The 16,327-nt window shown below is 48.2% G+C and overlaps 1 protein-coding gene across 2 annotated transcripts in view; it reads left to right on the top strand.

The window, feature by feature from the left end:
- The first annotated feature begins 2,370 nt into the window (after window positions 1-2,370).
- RNF24 (ring finger protein 24) overlaps window positions 2,371-16,327 on the top strand; it is a 74,695-nt gene continuing 60,738 nt past the window's right edge. Inside the window, exon 1 of one of the 2 annotated variants that reach the window (XM_056855736.1) lies at window positions 2,371-2,453. Coding sequence is in view for 1 of the 2 variants with exons in the window: in XM_056855735.1 (XP_056711713.1) it covers window positions 16,086-16,117 (32 nt within the window). In the remaining variant the exon portion in view is untranslated. Of the gene's footprint in view, window positions 2,454-16,071; window positions 16,118-16,327 lie in introns of those variants that run through there. The other variant, XM_056855735.1, reaches the window with a different exon arrangement.

Below are 16,327 nucleotides of genomic sequence, written 5' to 3'. Positions count from 1 at the left end.
TCCCCTCTGCAGTCATGTTCTTTGTCCAAGCCCATCCTGAGTGTTGCCAATCTCCCAGTGGGGCCTGCAGATCTCCCAGTATTACAATTGATCTCTAGACTACAGAGATCAGTTTCGCTGGAGAAAATGGCTGGAGGATGGACTGTATGGCATTAGCCCATGTTGAGGTACGCCCCCCCCCAAACTCTGCCCTCCTCAGGATCCACCCCCCAAACCTCCAGGTATTTCCTAACCTAGAGTTGGCACAACTAATCCTCAGCCAAGTCCATCCCGAGCAATTTGCGAAGGCCATAAGAAAAAGAAAAAAAGAAAAAACAGCTTTCCAAGCGCAAGAGCTGACTGCTGGGGCTCTCCTCGGAGCAAGGGGAATAGCCACCCACTTGTGGGAGAGCACATTTTTTTCTTGACCCTATTTGGAAAGGGAAGCCAGGAATGCTTGAAGCTGTCTGGGGAGGCTGCCAACATGGCTGAACCCTCACTCTTCCTGCTCTAGGTTGGGCCAGCTCCGGGTTGGGAAATGCCTGGAAATGTTGGGGGCGGAGCCTGAGGAGGGCAGGGTTTGGAGAGGGGAGGGACTTCAATGCCATAGAGACCAATTGCCAATGTGGCCATTTTTTCCAGGGGAACTGATTTCTATCGCCTGGAGATCAGCTGTAATAGCAGGAGATCTCCAGCCTTCACCTGGAGGTTACAATACAAAATAGACACCTCCGTGCTAATACCAATGGTTAGAAAATCTGCAACGGAGTCTCCAATACAAAAGTAGCAACAAATTCTTATTGGTGCTTACACATATGACATCAACAATACAAGAGTGAAAGATACATATAAGAACAATCAAAGTTATATACAGTATGTACAATCTAAGTAAGGTGCAGTCTCAGTGCACCAATTGCCATGTTCTTTCAAGTAAATGTTGTATTTTCTTTAAAAAGTCCAATAGTAGGTACTACCCCAAAAGCACACTTTTTGGGAAAAGGTGGGGGACGGCCGTTTCAAACCTTTTCTTCAGCCCCAAACAGAAAACATATCCAAATCGTACCCAATAGCAAAATCTTCCACTCTGTTCTCAGTTCCCCGAGGGATACTCTAAAGTACTCGGCATTTACTTGAAAGAACATGGCAATTGGTGCACTGAGACTGCACCTTACTTAGATTGTGTGTGTGTTAAGCGCCATCAAGTCGCTTCCGACTCATGGCGACCCTATGAATGAAAGTCCTCCAAAATGTCCTATCTTTGACAGCCTTGCTCAGATCTTGCAAATTGAAGGCTGTGGCTTCCTTTATTGAGTCCATCCATCTCTGGTTGGGTCTTCCTCTTTTCCTGCTGCCCTCAACTTTTCCTAGCATGACTGTCTTTTCCAGTGACTCTTGTTGTCTCATGACGTGACCAAAATACGACAGCCTCAGTTTAGTCATTTTAGCTTCTAGGGTCAGTTCAGGCTTGATTTGATCAATAACCCACTGATTTGTTTTTTTGGCAGTCCACAGAATCCGTAACCCTCTCCTCCAACACCACATTTCAAAGGAATCTATTTTCTTCCTATCAGCGTTCTTCATTGTCCAGCTTTCACACCCATACATAGTAATAGGGAATACGATGGCATGAATTAATCTAGTCTTGGTGGCCAGAGTCCCATCCTTACACTTCAAAATCTTTTCTAGCTCCTTCGTGGCTGCCCTTCCCAATCTCAATCTCCTTCTAATTTCTTGGCTGCAGTCTCCCTTTTGGTTGATGGTGGAGCCAAGGAATAGAAAGTCTTGAACAATTTCAATTTCCTCATTGTCAACCTTAAAGTTGTGTAATTCTCCTGTAGTCATTACTTTTGTTTTCTTGATGTTCAGCTGTAGTCCTGCTTTGGCACTTTCTGTTAGATTGTACATCCTGTATATAACTTTGATTGTTCTTATATGTATCTTCCACTCTTGTATTGTTGATGTCACATGCGTAAGCACCAAGAAGAATTTTTGTGCCACTTTTGTATTGGAGACTCCGTTGCAGATCACCTGGAGGTTGGCAACCCTAGCTCTCTTGGAGGGACCCGTGGCTATCTGTAGCTACAGAATGCTGAAACCCAATGTTAGGACTGGCCCCAAGGAATATTACTCCTGAGTAAACGCACCCAGGCCCCAGTTTGCCTATCCCAACTAGGGCTGGGTGCGTTTGCCCCGCAAAGCACTTTGCAGAGCGCAAGAAACGCACAGAGCATCACCCCTCCAGAGGCTGGCACTATTGCCCCGGCGCCTGCGCAGCACGGAAAGCGAAGCCACAGCCGGGAGAGTGGGTGGGAGGGCTGGAGAAAAGGTGGGCGGAGTGCTACACATCCGGGTTCCTTCCCCGCTGCTGTGTGCCTGCGTGAGCCTGACAGTGAGCGGCGATCCGGGCTGTGAGGCGGCCGCCAACGTTCCAAGCTCCCCGGGCTCCTTCCGCCGGCTCAGCAGCATCCTCTTGGGTGAGTGGCTAGTCCCTCCTGCAGGCAGAGATCGCAAGAGGGGCTCGGGGGGGGGGGGGCAGCGCTTCCGTGCAAAATTGGGGTGGAGGACACCCACCACCCCCACCCAGTCCGTGCAGGGTTGCAAAGCCCTGGAGCTGCCCCGTTTATGCATTGCAACAAAGAGAATCAGAGGAGGGGGCTTCCAGGCGTGGTGTCTCCTGGCTGTCAAGGCTGCATCTGTAGGGCTAGTGTCAGCATCTGTAGGGCTAGAAATCACAGATCTGGGGTGGGGAGAGCCGGGTGACATCGGCTTCTTCCTCCAGCAAGGGGATGTTCCTGAGACATCCTTGCAGGCAGCCAAGATATTGCTCAGGGTGCAGAGCAGGGGGGGATTAAAAATCTGGGGGGGGGGCTATATGTGTCATGGGTGTCAGTGTGGGGTTGATGGACCTCTTAGCGTGGGGTGGGGGCTGACTCTGGAACTGCTGGGGGGGTAGTGGTCTTTTCGGCAGACCCTGATGAAGAATTTGGGAGAGGAGGGGGAGATTTGGGAGGGTTTGTATAGTGAGATCACAGGGCTATGGGGCAGAGGCATGGGGTGTGTGCTGGAGATCTCTTTGAGATGCCCCTTCTGTGGGATGCTGGAAAGGAGAGGATGGGAACCTCTCTGCTACAGGGCTCTGAGAAGATGGGTGCATGTGTCTGCGGGGGGTGGGGGTGTCAATGGATCAGCTTTGTGGGTCTCTGTGGTGTTCGAAGCAGGGGTGCGCGTGTTGCAAAATGCTCCCTCGCGTCTCCTGTCTTGGCCCTGTGGGGCTGCACAGAGCTTCAGGGATGTGGTGATGTTGGAGAAGTTGGGGGTTTCTCATGAGACATGTGCGCGTGTGACTTGTATGGGAACAAACCTGGCAACCCTCTATATGCATCATGCGTGGGTGTTTTGTCACATGCGCATATGTGCACCCGAAGGGTCTTTTCTGTGGAGTCTTGTTTCTCTGGGTCTCTGTATAGCACAGGGGCCAGTATTGGTTCTTGGGGGATCTGGAGCTCGGAAGGAAACCTTAGAAGGGCTGTGGCTTTCTGTGTGTCAATGGGGTGTGTGTATCTTGTTAGTGGGTGGCACACGACGTGACCGTGTGGGGCTGCTGCCGTAATGGGGCGGTTGCTCTGCATAGCTGGAGGCGTGCACGTGCGCTTGTTTGGAAACTGCCAGGCACCTGTTTTAGATGCCAAAGTGTCATGGGCATCTTGTGGGGGGGGGGCCAGTCCCGATCGACCCACCTTGGCTGGAGGAAAGGACAGTTCCCCAAGGTGCTGACCCACTTTCTAATTCGGTCGGTGCTGTTTAATGTGGCCTGTCCCCTCCCTCTGAAGTTTGTGTTGGACCCCGCTCCTGCCAACGCCTGGGCGTTCTGCCCCTTCTCCCTTATTAGTTTAGGATCCACACGTCTAGACTTTAAGGACAGACCCTACTCTGCTGGCAATGCTTGTGTCGAACGTAAAGCATGCGGGGCCGTACGTCAGCGCATACCTTCTGGACGCGCGGGGGAGAGTCTCTCCGAAGTGGCTCTGTGAAGAAACCCTGAGAGTGCAATTTCCTCCAGCTTGCGTGAAGGAAGTCAGATGGGGTTATGAGTATCTTTTGCATGTCTAGCCTGACAGCGGAGAGAGAAGATCCACGTTTTTAGCTCCCACGCGTACGTGTTGTGGTTCTAGTGTGAGCTGGCAGATTTTTTTGCGTGTGCGTGTGAGGCGGGGGGGGGGGATAAATCTGCTGTGGTGAAAGAGGAGGAGGAGAGAAATTGCACAGTTTGGGTTGTCGGATGAACCATGCATTAGGCCAGAGGTTCCCAAACGATGCTCCTTGGAGCCCTTGGTGCTCCCCGAAGCATCTCCTAGTGCTCCGTGAAGAGACAAGTTTGGTTTAGTATATAGGTGTTGGTGAAAATCAGTGCTTCATGAAGAATTTCTCTCCTGAAAAGTGCTCCATGACTCAAAAGGTTTGGGAACCTCTGTATGAGGCCAAACACAGAGCTGGGAAATTTCCAAGTTAATAGAACAGCAGGCTTCAGTAAGGTCTGCTCACCCTGCGGGGCAGTGAGGTTAGCTCTTTCTTCGGCGCTGGCTCCTTCCTCAAGCCTTTTGCAAATTTAAAAGGTGGTAAACTCTTAACATCTGTTGGCAGTGGATTGTGATTGCATATTACCCCGGGTGGCTTTCCTCTTTCATCAGTAGTTCTCGGCAGCATTTGCAACGTGCTTCACAACACGCAGAGCTGTCTCACTGGCTCCTCTTGCCGGACACCTTAGACAGGAACAGTGCAGTGTGCCACTCTCCTGCCTTTTTCTCTTTCTTGAGTTTGCAGGTCTGTGTTCCCCTCGTGCCCCAGTTCATTGAATTTCTTATTTAGAATCATAGAGTTGGAAGGGACCACCAGGGACATCTAGTCCAACCCCTCCGCACAATGCAGGTAATTCACAACCCCCTCCCCCCCACACCCCCAGTGACCCCTACTCCATGCCCAGAAGATGGCCAAGATCCCCTTCCTCTCATGATCTGCCTAAGGTCACAGAATCAGCATGGCTGACAGATGGCCATCTAGCCTCTGCTTAAAAACCTCCAGGGAAGGAGAGCTCACCACCTCCCAAGGAAGCCTGTTCCACTGAGGAACCGCTCTAACTGTTAGAAAATTCTTCCTAATGTCTAGACAAAAACTCTTTTGATTTAATTTCAACCCGTTGGTTCTGGTCCGACCTTCTGGGGCGACAGAAAACAACTCGGCACCATCGTCTCTATGACAGCCGTTCAATTACTTGAAGATGGTTATGATATCCCCTCTCAGTCTTCTCCTCTTCAGGCTAAACATATCCAGCTCCTTCAGCCTTTCCTCAAAGGACCTGGTCTCCAGATCCCTCACCATCTTGGTTGCCCTCCTCTTGACATGTTCCAGCTTGTCTACATCCTTCTTAAATTACGGTGCCCAAAACTGAACTCAATACTCTAGGTGAGGTCTAACCAGAGCAGAATAAAGCTAGGTGAGGTCTAAACAGATCAGAGTAAGGCTCTTTCCAAGAAGTAGAGAATTCCAGCAGATACATGCAACTGGGAAATTTCTTGTAAAATATTGGCCTTCTGGTACACTGTAAAAACAACAACCAGCAAATCTTTTCCTTGCGTGTTGGAAGGGAGCAGAGTTAGCCGTGGTGGCATTTAGTTGAGAAATCTCTTTCCTGCTCAGTGATTTCCGTGCACGCAACAACATTTGCATTAATTTGGGACTAGATGTTTGGATGGAATTAATCATTAATGGCACTGTACACGTAGGTGCAGAGCCGTTTGTGACGGTGGTCAGTGAGTTCATTGTCGAAGATCAGCCACGCGTCTGGACTGTGAGTATGTTGTAAATAGGCTCATTGTGAATTGCTGGTGGTTTGTCTGGTGGACGGCTATGGAGCTGCGCATGTGGGTTTGAAGAAAAGATACTGGCTTGCCATAGGTTGGCTGTGACTTGACGGCACTTTACGCACACTGTTTTTGCATTTGAAAAGAGCAAGTGTCCGGTAGCACCTTAAAGACTAACACAATTTCTGGCAGGGTAGGAGCTTTCGTGAGTCAAAGCTCACTTCTTCAGATACATTTGTTTAATGTGTCATGTTAATACTTATTCTTTGCTTCTCCTCTGGTTGCATCCAGATTTCTACGAGTCAAATCCTATTACGTTGTCTGTTGGATGTTCTACCCAATTGATGCTACTGACCTATTTTGTATAATCCGCCTTGAGTCCCAGCAAGAAAGGTGAACTATAAGTAATGTAAATAAACACTTTTAAACTGTCTGAAATGTTATAATATCTGCAATGTCTTAATGTTCGCTGCTGTGGAGACCCTGAGTTGGGTGGAAAGGCGGCAGAGTAATGTTTTAAATAAAATAAATACATAATTGCTCAAAGGCTGTAGTAGAATCTCTACCTCTAGAATGTGGCACACAGCATCACACATGAAGCTGCCTTCTACTGAATCAGACCCTTGGTCCATCAAAGTCAGTATTGTCTACTCAGACCCGCAGCGGCTCTCCAGGCTCTCAGGTGGAGGTCTTTCACATCACCTACTTGCCTAGTCCCTTTAACTGGAGATTGAACCTGGGACCTTCTGCATGCCAAGCAGATGCTCTACCACTGAGCCACAGCCCCTCCCCAATCAATGTCCGGTGGCTCTTTAAAGACTAACCACATTTCTTCCAGCTGAAGCTTTCATGAGTCAGAGTTTGCTTCTTTAGATGCTACGAAGAGGAAATCGTATTCCACATTTTTATAGGGTGCTTTTAAATGTGGAATATGATTTCCTCTTCGTAACATCCTCAGAAGCGAGCTCTGACTCACGAAATGTCACGCCGGAATAAAAAGTTGTGAGTCTTCAGTGTGCCCCAGACTTGTTTTGTTTTGCTACAACAGACTAACATACCCCTCTGGGCTCCTCACCAAGTCCCTTGGTTGCTTCTACTCTCAGAAGCCTATACCTCGAAGATCTCGATGGCCTTTAAGGTGCTACCAGACTCAAATCTAGCTGTTGTACTGCAGACCAAAACGACTACCCTCTGAAACTCGGCTGTGCGCAGTTAATTTTGGCGCAGCCTAAAGACGTTCCACTAACCCCTCTTCTGGCTCTCACTATTCTATACTTTGTGCAAACAATTTTTTGTTTTTTTCAATTATGCAACTGTACTAAAGCAAATAAAATTTCTTTTTTTTCCATAACAAAATTTTATTTTTTCAGTTCCATAGAATACAAACAAAAACAGACATTACAAAATAATAACGCACATTACTTTGCTGTTGATTCTTCCCTAAGTGGTAGAGAAAGTCGGCATGTAAAAACCAACTCTTCTTCTCTTTCTTCATCTATATTCCAATAGGTTATAGAGAGCTTAACATTATAGCCATTATCTGGCCATTATCTAGGCTAGCGGTTCCCAAACTTTTTGAGTCATGGGGCACTTTTCAGGAGAGAAATTTGTCACGGGGGCTAATTTTCAACTAGCACTTATATACTAAACCGAATGACAGTAGTATTCTTCTTTCCAATTTCTTCATGGAGCACTAGGAGATGCTTCGCGGAGCACCAAGTGCTCCGTGGAACACAGTTTGGGCACAGCTGATCTAGGCAAAACACCTTTAAACTACAACTCCCAGCACTACTTATTATTTTTCTACATTTTCTAATCATATAATCTTCACGAAGCATATACAAATTCCCATTTTTGTTGAAACTCTTCATAGGATCTTTTATTTACCGGATTTGTCAGCTTCGCCCTCACAGCATACTCTGCCTTTTTGAAATATTGTCGAAGGCTCTGCCATTTTGCTTTTCCAATCTTCAATATCTGGGCACTGAGCAAATAAAATTTCTTGCCTGCGGTTGTGTTTGGCGATTGCTTGAATGCTGAGAACTTGTATTGGAGGCTCGAGGCTGTACTAAAGTTTAACTAGTAACTCCAAGCATCCTTACCAAACTGACTGCCTGGAAGATTTAACAGAAGTCTTAACAAGATGTCTGGCTTCCAGTTTTTTCTGTGTTTAGTACAATAGATATTTTGTGCATTGTGACCACAGTGTAATTCTTCGCAGTTACCAACATCACAGAACATAAGAAAGGCCAGGCTGGATCAGAGCAAGGCACATCCAGTCCAGCAGTCTGTTCTCACAGTGGCCATCCAGGTGCCTCTAGGAAGCCCACAAACAAGACGACTGCAGCAGCATCCTCCTGCCTGTCTTCCACAGCACTTAATATAATAGCCATGCTCCTCTGATCTTGGAGAGAATAGGGATGCATTATGACTAGTAACCATTTTTACTAATAGCCATGAATAGCCCTCTCCTCCATGAACATGTCCACTCCCCTCTTAAAGCCTTCCAAGTTGACAGCCATCACCACATCCTGGGGCAGGGAGTTCCACATTTTAACTATGCATTGTATGAAGAAATACTTCCTCTTATCTGTTTTGAATCTCTCCAGCTTCAGCAGATGACCCCGCGTTCTAGTATTATGAGAGAGGGAGGGAAGCTTCTCCCTGTCCACTCTCTCCATACCAGGCATACTTTTATAGACCTCTATCATGTCTCCCCTTAACCACCTTCTTTCCAAGCTAAACCACCCTAAGCTTTACAGCCTTACGTGCTATCCTCAGTGTTGTCCTATTAGCTGGAGACAGAGAGCAAGAGGGGGTAACTGGGATCGATAATCGATTTTGTCTCAAAAACTGATGTAGCCCCAACAGCCTCACTTCCCTAAGTAAGTGGTAACTGAACCTACAGACAAAATTGGCCTTATTTTTACTTTCAAGCACTATTTACTGTGCTGTGTGGTCATGGAATGTCCATAAACATGTTAGCTGAAGAAGGGGAGGAGGGCAGTCAGGGATTTGGGGGATTTGTATAGTTGCTGTGTGGGAACGAAGCAGTTGGCTGGGCTGGAAAAAAGTCCCACAAAGCTTGAGGAGAGGAGCCATGTGATAACGTAAATAAAATTAATGCGCTCTTGGCACGAAGGGGGACGGAGCAGCTAGGGAATAAGTGGCAGAGGGTTTGGGTGTTGCTGGGGGACTGAGGGCTAAAGTAAATTTCAGGCAGAGCCAGCAGACAAGATGGGAACTTGGATGCGAAGATCAAAATAGAGGCAAGAGGCCAGCGATGGAGAGCGTTGGTGGGGTGGGGTGCCAAAGGTCTGAAAAGTCAACACGGACTGACTTTCACATATTAATATAATAATAATTCAAAGTAACCAAACCTTTGGCCGCAGGTCTCTGGTTATATAATGCTCTCAGGAGTCATCTCGGGACAAGAAATCTGTGGAATGTGTATGTATCCCTGGACGGGTTCCGTTGGGTATTTGGAAAGGAAACCAATGCACACTCAGGCTATTTTAAAAACATGAGTCTGACTCGCACGGTCAACACGCCAAGGATTGACTCAGTACCACACCCAGCCTGACAATGTTGCATGCAGGTTGTCAGGAAATCGGACTTTCCCACTTTGGGTCACAGAAACCTTTGACTGGAAAGGGTGTCGGCGAAGTAGCCTTCCCGATCCAAACGGGCCTTGAGAACATCAGAAGAACCCTGCTGGATCGGACCAGTGGTCCATCTAGCTCAGCATCCTGTCTCACACCATGGCCAGTCAGTCCCTCTGGAGCAGTGGTTCCCAACCTTTTTTTGACCAGGGACCACTAGGACTTTTTTGCTCGGTGCAGGGACCCCAAGGTTCAAAATAAAAATTCAGAGAATTTGAAAATAAACTTTAATCATAACTGTTAGTTAAACATTAAACTTAGAATAATTTTTGAATATATATTTTTATAATAGAGAACTTATAATTGAAAATATTAATTTATTATGGGTTTATAACTTTGTTTCATGGACCTTAATTTAGTTCTCGCGGACCCCTGGGGGTCCACGGACCCCTGGTTGGGAACCAGTGCTCTGGAGGGCCAACAACAGGGCGTAGAGGTTGAGGCCTTCCCCTGATGTTGCCTCCTGGCACTGGGATGCAGAGGTCAACTGCCTCTGAACATGGAGGTTTCCTTTAGTCACCGTGGCTTCTAGCCAGTGATGGACCTATCCTCCATGAATCGGTATCGTCCCCTTTTAAAGCTGTCTATGCCTGTGGCCATCTCTGCATCCTCTGGCAGCGAATTCCACATTCTGATCACTTGTGTAAAGACGTATTTCCTTTTCTCTGTCCTGAATCTGCTGCCCGTTAGCTTCATTGGACGGCCCTGAGTTCTAGCCTTTTGAGAGAGGAGCTCTCCACCCCATCCATCATATCATTTTATATTCTAATAGCGAAGTCTGCCAAATCTTTGGACACTTAAATCCAGCAACTGGAGCTGGGAACAGGCCAGACAGATCTTTCTGTAAACCTGAAAGGGGCCTTAGGTTTGCAGGAAAAAATCTGAAATTAAAAAAAACAATGAGTGGGTTTAAAAAAATCTGAAAATTTTAAAAAGGCGCGCCTGTAGCTTTAACCAACAGGTTCCCTCAGGGGCTGTTGCTAGGCAACCACAGCGTTCCATGGCTTGGTTCTGTCAATAAAAACAAGGGGGAGGGGGCAGAGCCCTCTCCAGGCCTATTTTGGCCTTTGAGGTTGGACTCACTGGGGCCAGGCCTGGCAAGGGTTGCCAACGCCAGGTTGGGAAAGCCCTAGAGAATTTGGGGTGAAGTCTGAGGAGGGCAGGGTTTGGGGAAGGGACAGGCCTCAGCTAGCTATAATGCCATGGAGTCCACCCTCCAAAGCAGTCGTTTTCTCCAGGGGGACAGATCTCTGGTGTCTGGAGTTCAGCTGTAATTCTGGGAGATCTCCAGGACCCACCTGGAAGTTGGCAACCTTAGGCCTGGCAACAACTCTGGGTGACTTGATACTACCCATCCTGCGTGATTCAAGTCGGCCTGGCTGCTTGCTACTGTTCAGCAGCAGCCACCCTATGAAAGCCTGTGTGGTGTAGCGGTTAGAGCTCCAGAGTAGGGTCTGCGAGACCCAGGTTCAAATCCCCATCTCGGGGAACAGGGAGAGGATGTGGCGGCTGGCAGGAGGGGGGAAGGAAGAAGTAGGGTGGGGAGGGGGCTACAGGGGGAAGTGAGGGGCCTCCCAGCACAGGTCCTTGAGGGTTCCCGACCACCCAAGCGGCCCCGTTGCCAGCACTGCAGAACTGGGCCATGGTCTTCCTAGGCAGAAGCTGCAGGAAAAGAGGGGAACCTGAAGACCAAGGGGCAGGTGACGGTAGGAAGGGGAGAGGGAACAGGCAAAGGGGCGAGGTAATGGGGGCTTTCAGGGAAGGGACAGAGGAAATGAGGGGGACGGGAATGAGATGCCCCCCCACAAGTCTTCTTCGCATGACACATTGTTAATTGTGGAACTCCCTGCCCCAGGATGTGGTGTTGGCTGCCAGCTTGGAAGGCTTTAAGAGGGGAGTGGACGTGTTCATGGAGGAGAGGGCTATCCATGGCTACTAGTCAAAATGGATACTAGTCATGATGCATCCTTGTTCTCTCCAGGATCAGAGGAGCATGCCTGTTATCTTGGGTGCTGTGGGACACAGGCAGGATGGTGCTGCTCCAGTTGTCTCGTTTGTGGGCTTCCTAGAGGCACATGGTTGGCCCCTGTGTGAACAGACTGCTGGACTTGATGGACCTTGATCTGATCCAGCATGGCCTTTCTTATGTTCTTATGAATATTAGTCATGATGCACACCTATTCTCTCCAGGATCAGAGGAGCATGCCTATTATCTTAGGTGCTGTGGGACACAGGCAGGATGCTGCTGCTGCAGTCGTCTTGTTTGGGGGCTTCCTGGAGGCACCTGGTTGGCCACCATGTGAACAGACAGCTGGACTTGTTGGGCCTCGGTCTGATCCAGCATGGATCTTCTTACGTTCTTAACTCCCACTTGTAATGTTATAAACCTCTATCATCCCCCCTCTTAGTCATCTCTTCTCTAAACTGAAAAGTCTCTCTGCCAGCGCCTCTCTCCCTGTTCCAAGGAAGCGGATGGGGCGAGTGTGCGTCTTGATTTTTTCTCTGGGTGCAGATGTGCAAATTTGGCTCGAATTAATTTCTTCCGAGATGTAAATATAAACGAAGCAGGTGCAATCGCCACTTGGAATAGGCAGCTGGTACCCGGAAGATGGATTGCACGGTTCTTAACCAGGGATGGGGAAAGGTCACGAGGACATTAAGAAGCCAGGCCACAAACCAGCGATGCACCAGCTGTCCCAGAGTAACCCAGTTTCTGGATATTAGCACAGAAACCTTTGGGAGGGGCCACACCTTTTGGTAGCGGAGGGCAGGCAGAAGCTCTTGAATTCCATTCCTGGGATCTCCAAGGGTATGGGCCTAAGAGGTGAAAAAGCGTCTCGCTAATTGAAGACTTGCTGAACCTCTGTAAGAATTTGGGTTCTCGGAGCAGCCTGGGGAGATTTCAGGGAACAGTTACATTGGAGAAACCTCTGATCCAGATCCCTACATAGATAGGTTATCTCTTTTCTAGAAAACCCTACAGGGTTGCCACAAGCTGGCTGCGATTTGACAGCATTTTCCAGTTTGCAGCATTTCCCACTTTGCAGATGACACCAAATTATTTAGGGTGGTTAAAACAAAATCGGACTGTGAAGAGCTCCAAAAGGATCTCTACAAACTGGAAGAATGGGCATTAAAATGGCAAATGAGATTCAGCGTGAGCAAGTGTTCAACGTGATGCATATTGGGGCAAAAAACCCCCAACCACATATACACTGATGGGATCTGCTGGATCTGGAGGGCAAGAGATTCAAAACTGATTCAAAGAAGTATTCCTTCACACAACGCATAGTTAAATTGTGGAACTCCCTGCCCCAGGATGTGGTGATGGCTGCCAACTTGGGAGGTTTTAAGAGGGGAGTGGACATGTTCATGGAGGAGAGGAGTATTCATGGCTACTGGTAAAAATAGATACTAGTCATGATGCATACCTATTCTCTCCAGGATCAGATGAGCATGCCTATTATATTAGGTGCTTTGGAACACAGGCAGGGTAATGCTGCTGCAATCGTCTTGCTTGTGGGCTTCCTAGAGGCACCTGGTTGGTCACTATGTGAACAGACAGCTGGACTTGATGGATCTTGGTCTGATCCAGCATGGTTTTTCTTATGTTCTTACGTTCCACCCACTCCAATCCAGGCCCCAAATATAAGCCATTCATTAAGTTATACATACCGTAACCGATAGCTGTACACATTGGCTAAGGTCCAGAGAGCTACTTTTAGTGTGCCAACAAGAACCTGGGTGTGCCCACTGGTATGTTTGGGTTTGTTTCTCCTGTCAAAGGCAGACTCCTGGGCCGTATCAAATCTGATTTGGCACATGGCGGAGGAGGCTCCCGTTCAAGGAACTCCAAACTTTGTTTGGCTGTCCAGGAGGAGTCATGTGATTCCTTGGATCCAGGCCATTGTGTTGAGAACTTTGCCCTACATGAGAAGGAGCTAAGAGGGAAGATGCAGAATCCTTACAGAACAACCGAAAGGCCCTTATGCCGTTCAACATAGATAATTTCTGCATAGGTACTTTGACTCACGTTCACTCCCGGTCTGTCTCGGTTGTTCCTTGGAGTTATGAGAGCCAGCATAGTTGTAGTGGTTAAGAGCAGCGGTTTGGAGCAGTGGGCTTTGATCTGGAGAACCGGGCTTGATTCCCTACTCTTCTACATGAGCGGCGGAGGCTAATCTGGTGAAGCAGGTTGGTTTCGCCACTCCTCCACATGAAGCCTGCTGGGTGACCTTGGGCTAGTCACACTCTCTCAGCCCCACCTACCTCACAGGGTGTCTGTTGTGGGGAGGGGAAAGGAAGGTGATTGTAAGCGGGTTTGATTCTTCCTTAAGTGGTGGAGAAAATCAGCATATAAAAACCAACCCTTCTTCTAATTCTAGTTGAAAGGCTGTCACTTAGAGCACAGGGAGCTATTCCTGTTGGCAACAGAGAATAGGACTCACAATAATGGGTATTAATTATGTGCGGAACATTTTTTTTTTACAGGAAGAGTAATTCAGCAATGAAATCACCTGGGGGCTTACTGTGAAGGCATATTTCTGGTTCCTCTTCTTTGCAACTCTCCTGCATGTGAGATGTGGAGAGCCAGAAAGTTGGAAGGGGCTGTGGCTCAGGGGAAGAAGCGCCTCTGGTTCAATCCCCGGCATCTCTAGTTAAATGGGACAGGAAGTAGATGATGTGGAAGACCTCTGCTTGAGACCTTGGTGAGCTGCTGCTAGTCTGTATAGGCAGTACTGACCTGGATGGACCAATGGTCTGATCTAGTATAAGGCAACTTCATGTGTGGTCGTCCTTAGATGAGGGGCTGTGACTCAGTGGAAGGGCCTCTGCTTTGCTGCGTTCAGAAAAGTGCTCTTCTTATTGACCCGGTTGTCTTCCCAAACCTAAAAATAGATTTGCATGCCTGAGCATTCAGCCTTGCCCTGGGCTCGGGGAAGAGCTGTGTTTTATGCAACAGCCGCATTCTTTAGCTGGCAAATTATGGCATGTGAACCCTTAATCGCATCGCGAGGGCCAAAGATGAGCATCGTCAAGAGGTTTTTTTTGATCCTGTCTAAATATGATCGCCTAATAATATCCATGCATTGGATTCCCTGTGGTGAAACCACCAGCTGTGACTAGCTTGAATTACCCTGATGTCAGAGAGGGGCCGGGGAGGGAGGAAAGTCCCAGGTTGTTATTGGCCGGGCGGGGGTGGGGGGGAGATTGTAGTGCAGCACAGGATGGAGGTTTCTGAGCATGGATTTAAAGAAGCAGGGAAAGGGTGTGGAAGCTCTTCAAAGGAATGAGGGGGAAATTAGAAGAGATTCATGGTGTACTGCTGTGCAGAGTCACTCCAGTCTAAGCCCGTGGATTTTAGTGGGTTTAGACTGGATTGCACCTAGTCCCTTTTCTGACAAGTGGCTAACCTGTGTCTGCAGATTATATCACTTCAGAATGCAGCCAGCGCCTTGCAGGCTCCTCTGTTCAAAAAATTCCTTGCACCTAGAAAATTAGCATGTCAGGGAGTACAGGTCTCGATTGTCTTCCTTGATCTGCTAGTTTTCCATGCCCAAGGATTGTTTGAAAAAGAACAGACAATCATTCCATCATATAATCCTCACTTGCTATCCGTAGCGGTGTATCCAGGGATGGGTTTCCAACCTGAGAAGTAAGCGGGGAAAGGGAATGAACAAAAGAAGAGCCGTGCATAGCCATGACTTGCAAAGGCCGAGAAGTCTTGTATTGATTAGAAATAGCCAAGTCACATTCTTGGCTGCTGGTCTGTAGTAATCCGTATTAATTACTGAAGATGAAGATGAAAACAAGACACTGCTGGTTATGACAGCCTCTAATTATCCTGAGTACCCATTTCATTTTTCAAAAGGGGGGAGACAGAATGCTTCTTCATTCCTACTTCTGTAACACCATGTGCCCATAATTCTTTTTTGTTGTTATACTTAACTGCCATTTTGCAAATGCCGAGAGCCCTCCTTTTCTCTTTCCTTGGACGCCCGTTTTTGGAAACTTAAAAAATACTTGCAAGAACCCCCCCACCCCAGATGTAAAGTGTTGCTTGTGCAGAAGTCATGGCCGAATGTCTTGTGTCTCATTGCAACTGAGTCCCCTGGAGGAAGAAGAGCCCGTAAAAGTAAGGAACGACTGGTTGGGCGTGTTCTGAACTCTTGACCAATGCATTTGTGAGCCGGGGAACGGGGGGGGGAGTGGTTGTAAATCATCCATACTTTTTTTGGGGGGGCTATTGCACCGTTTTCCAGGTGGCCAAACACAGAGGGCCTCTCAACAATACAAACAACGAGACAAATTCTAAAAAAGAAGAAGAAAAAAACCATTGGGCTCCTGTCCAGTCAGCTGTCTACCCCCCATGTGGGGAGCAGATGCGTCTGTCATTCTGGCCCCTTTGCTTCGTCAGGGTTCTTGCCGCCTGTATTAATTCCCCCCCTCGTTGCAGCAGCTGTCCTCTTGCGGCCAGTGGGACCCGGGGTTAGTGGCGCTCTCTCTTTGCCTGCTCCTATGGTTGTGTGCGTCTCGCTAGGCGTTCAGAATTTCTTTCTTTTTCTGTGAAAGAGTAGCTTTACCGATGTCCATCTCCATTCAGATGTCCCACCTCATGTAAGTTGCGCTCTGATCCTTTCCGAAATTCAGGGCAGGCTTGCGCGGACGGAGGCTGCGGCAGGAATTCTGGCGGAAGAGCGAGAGAGGTTGACTGCTTTGGGCATGGCTGCTCCTGCCAATGTACCGTGGTTGACATTTGATTGTCTAGAGTTGGTGGAAGTTGGTTGGTTTAGAAGGCGAAGAAAAAGTGAGTTTGGGGAGGGTAGC

The sequence above is a fragment of the Euleptes europaea genome, chromosome 9, assembly GCF_029931775.1.
Source record: "Euleptes europaea isolate rEulEur1 chromosome 9, rEulEur1.hap1, whole genome shotgun sequence".
NCBI lineage: Eukaryota > Metazoa > Chordata > Lepidosauria > Squamata > Sphaerodactylidae > Euleptes > Euleptes europaea.
Note: the sequence above shows the minus strand (reverse complement) of the source record. Positions and strands in the feature narration are given on the sequence as shown.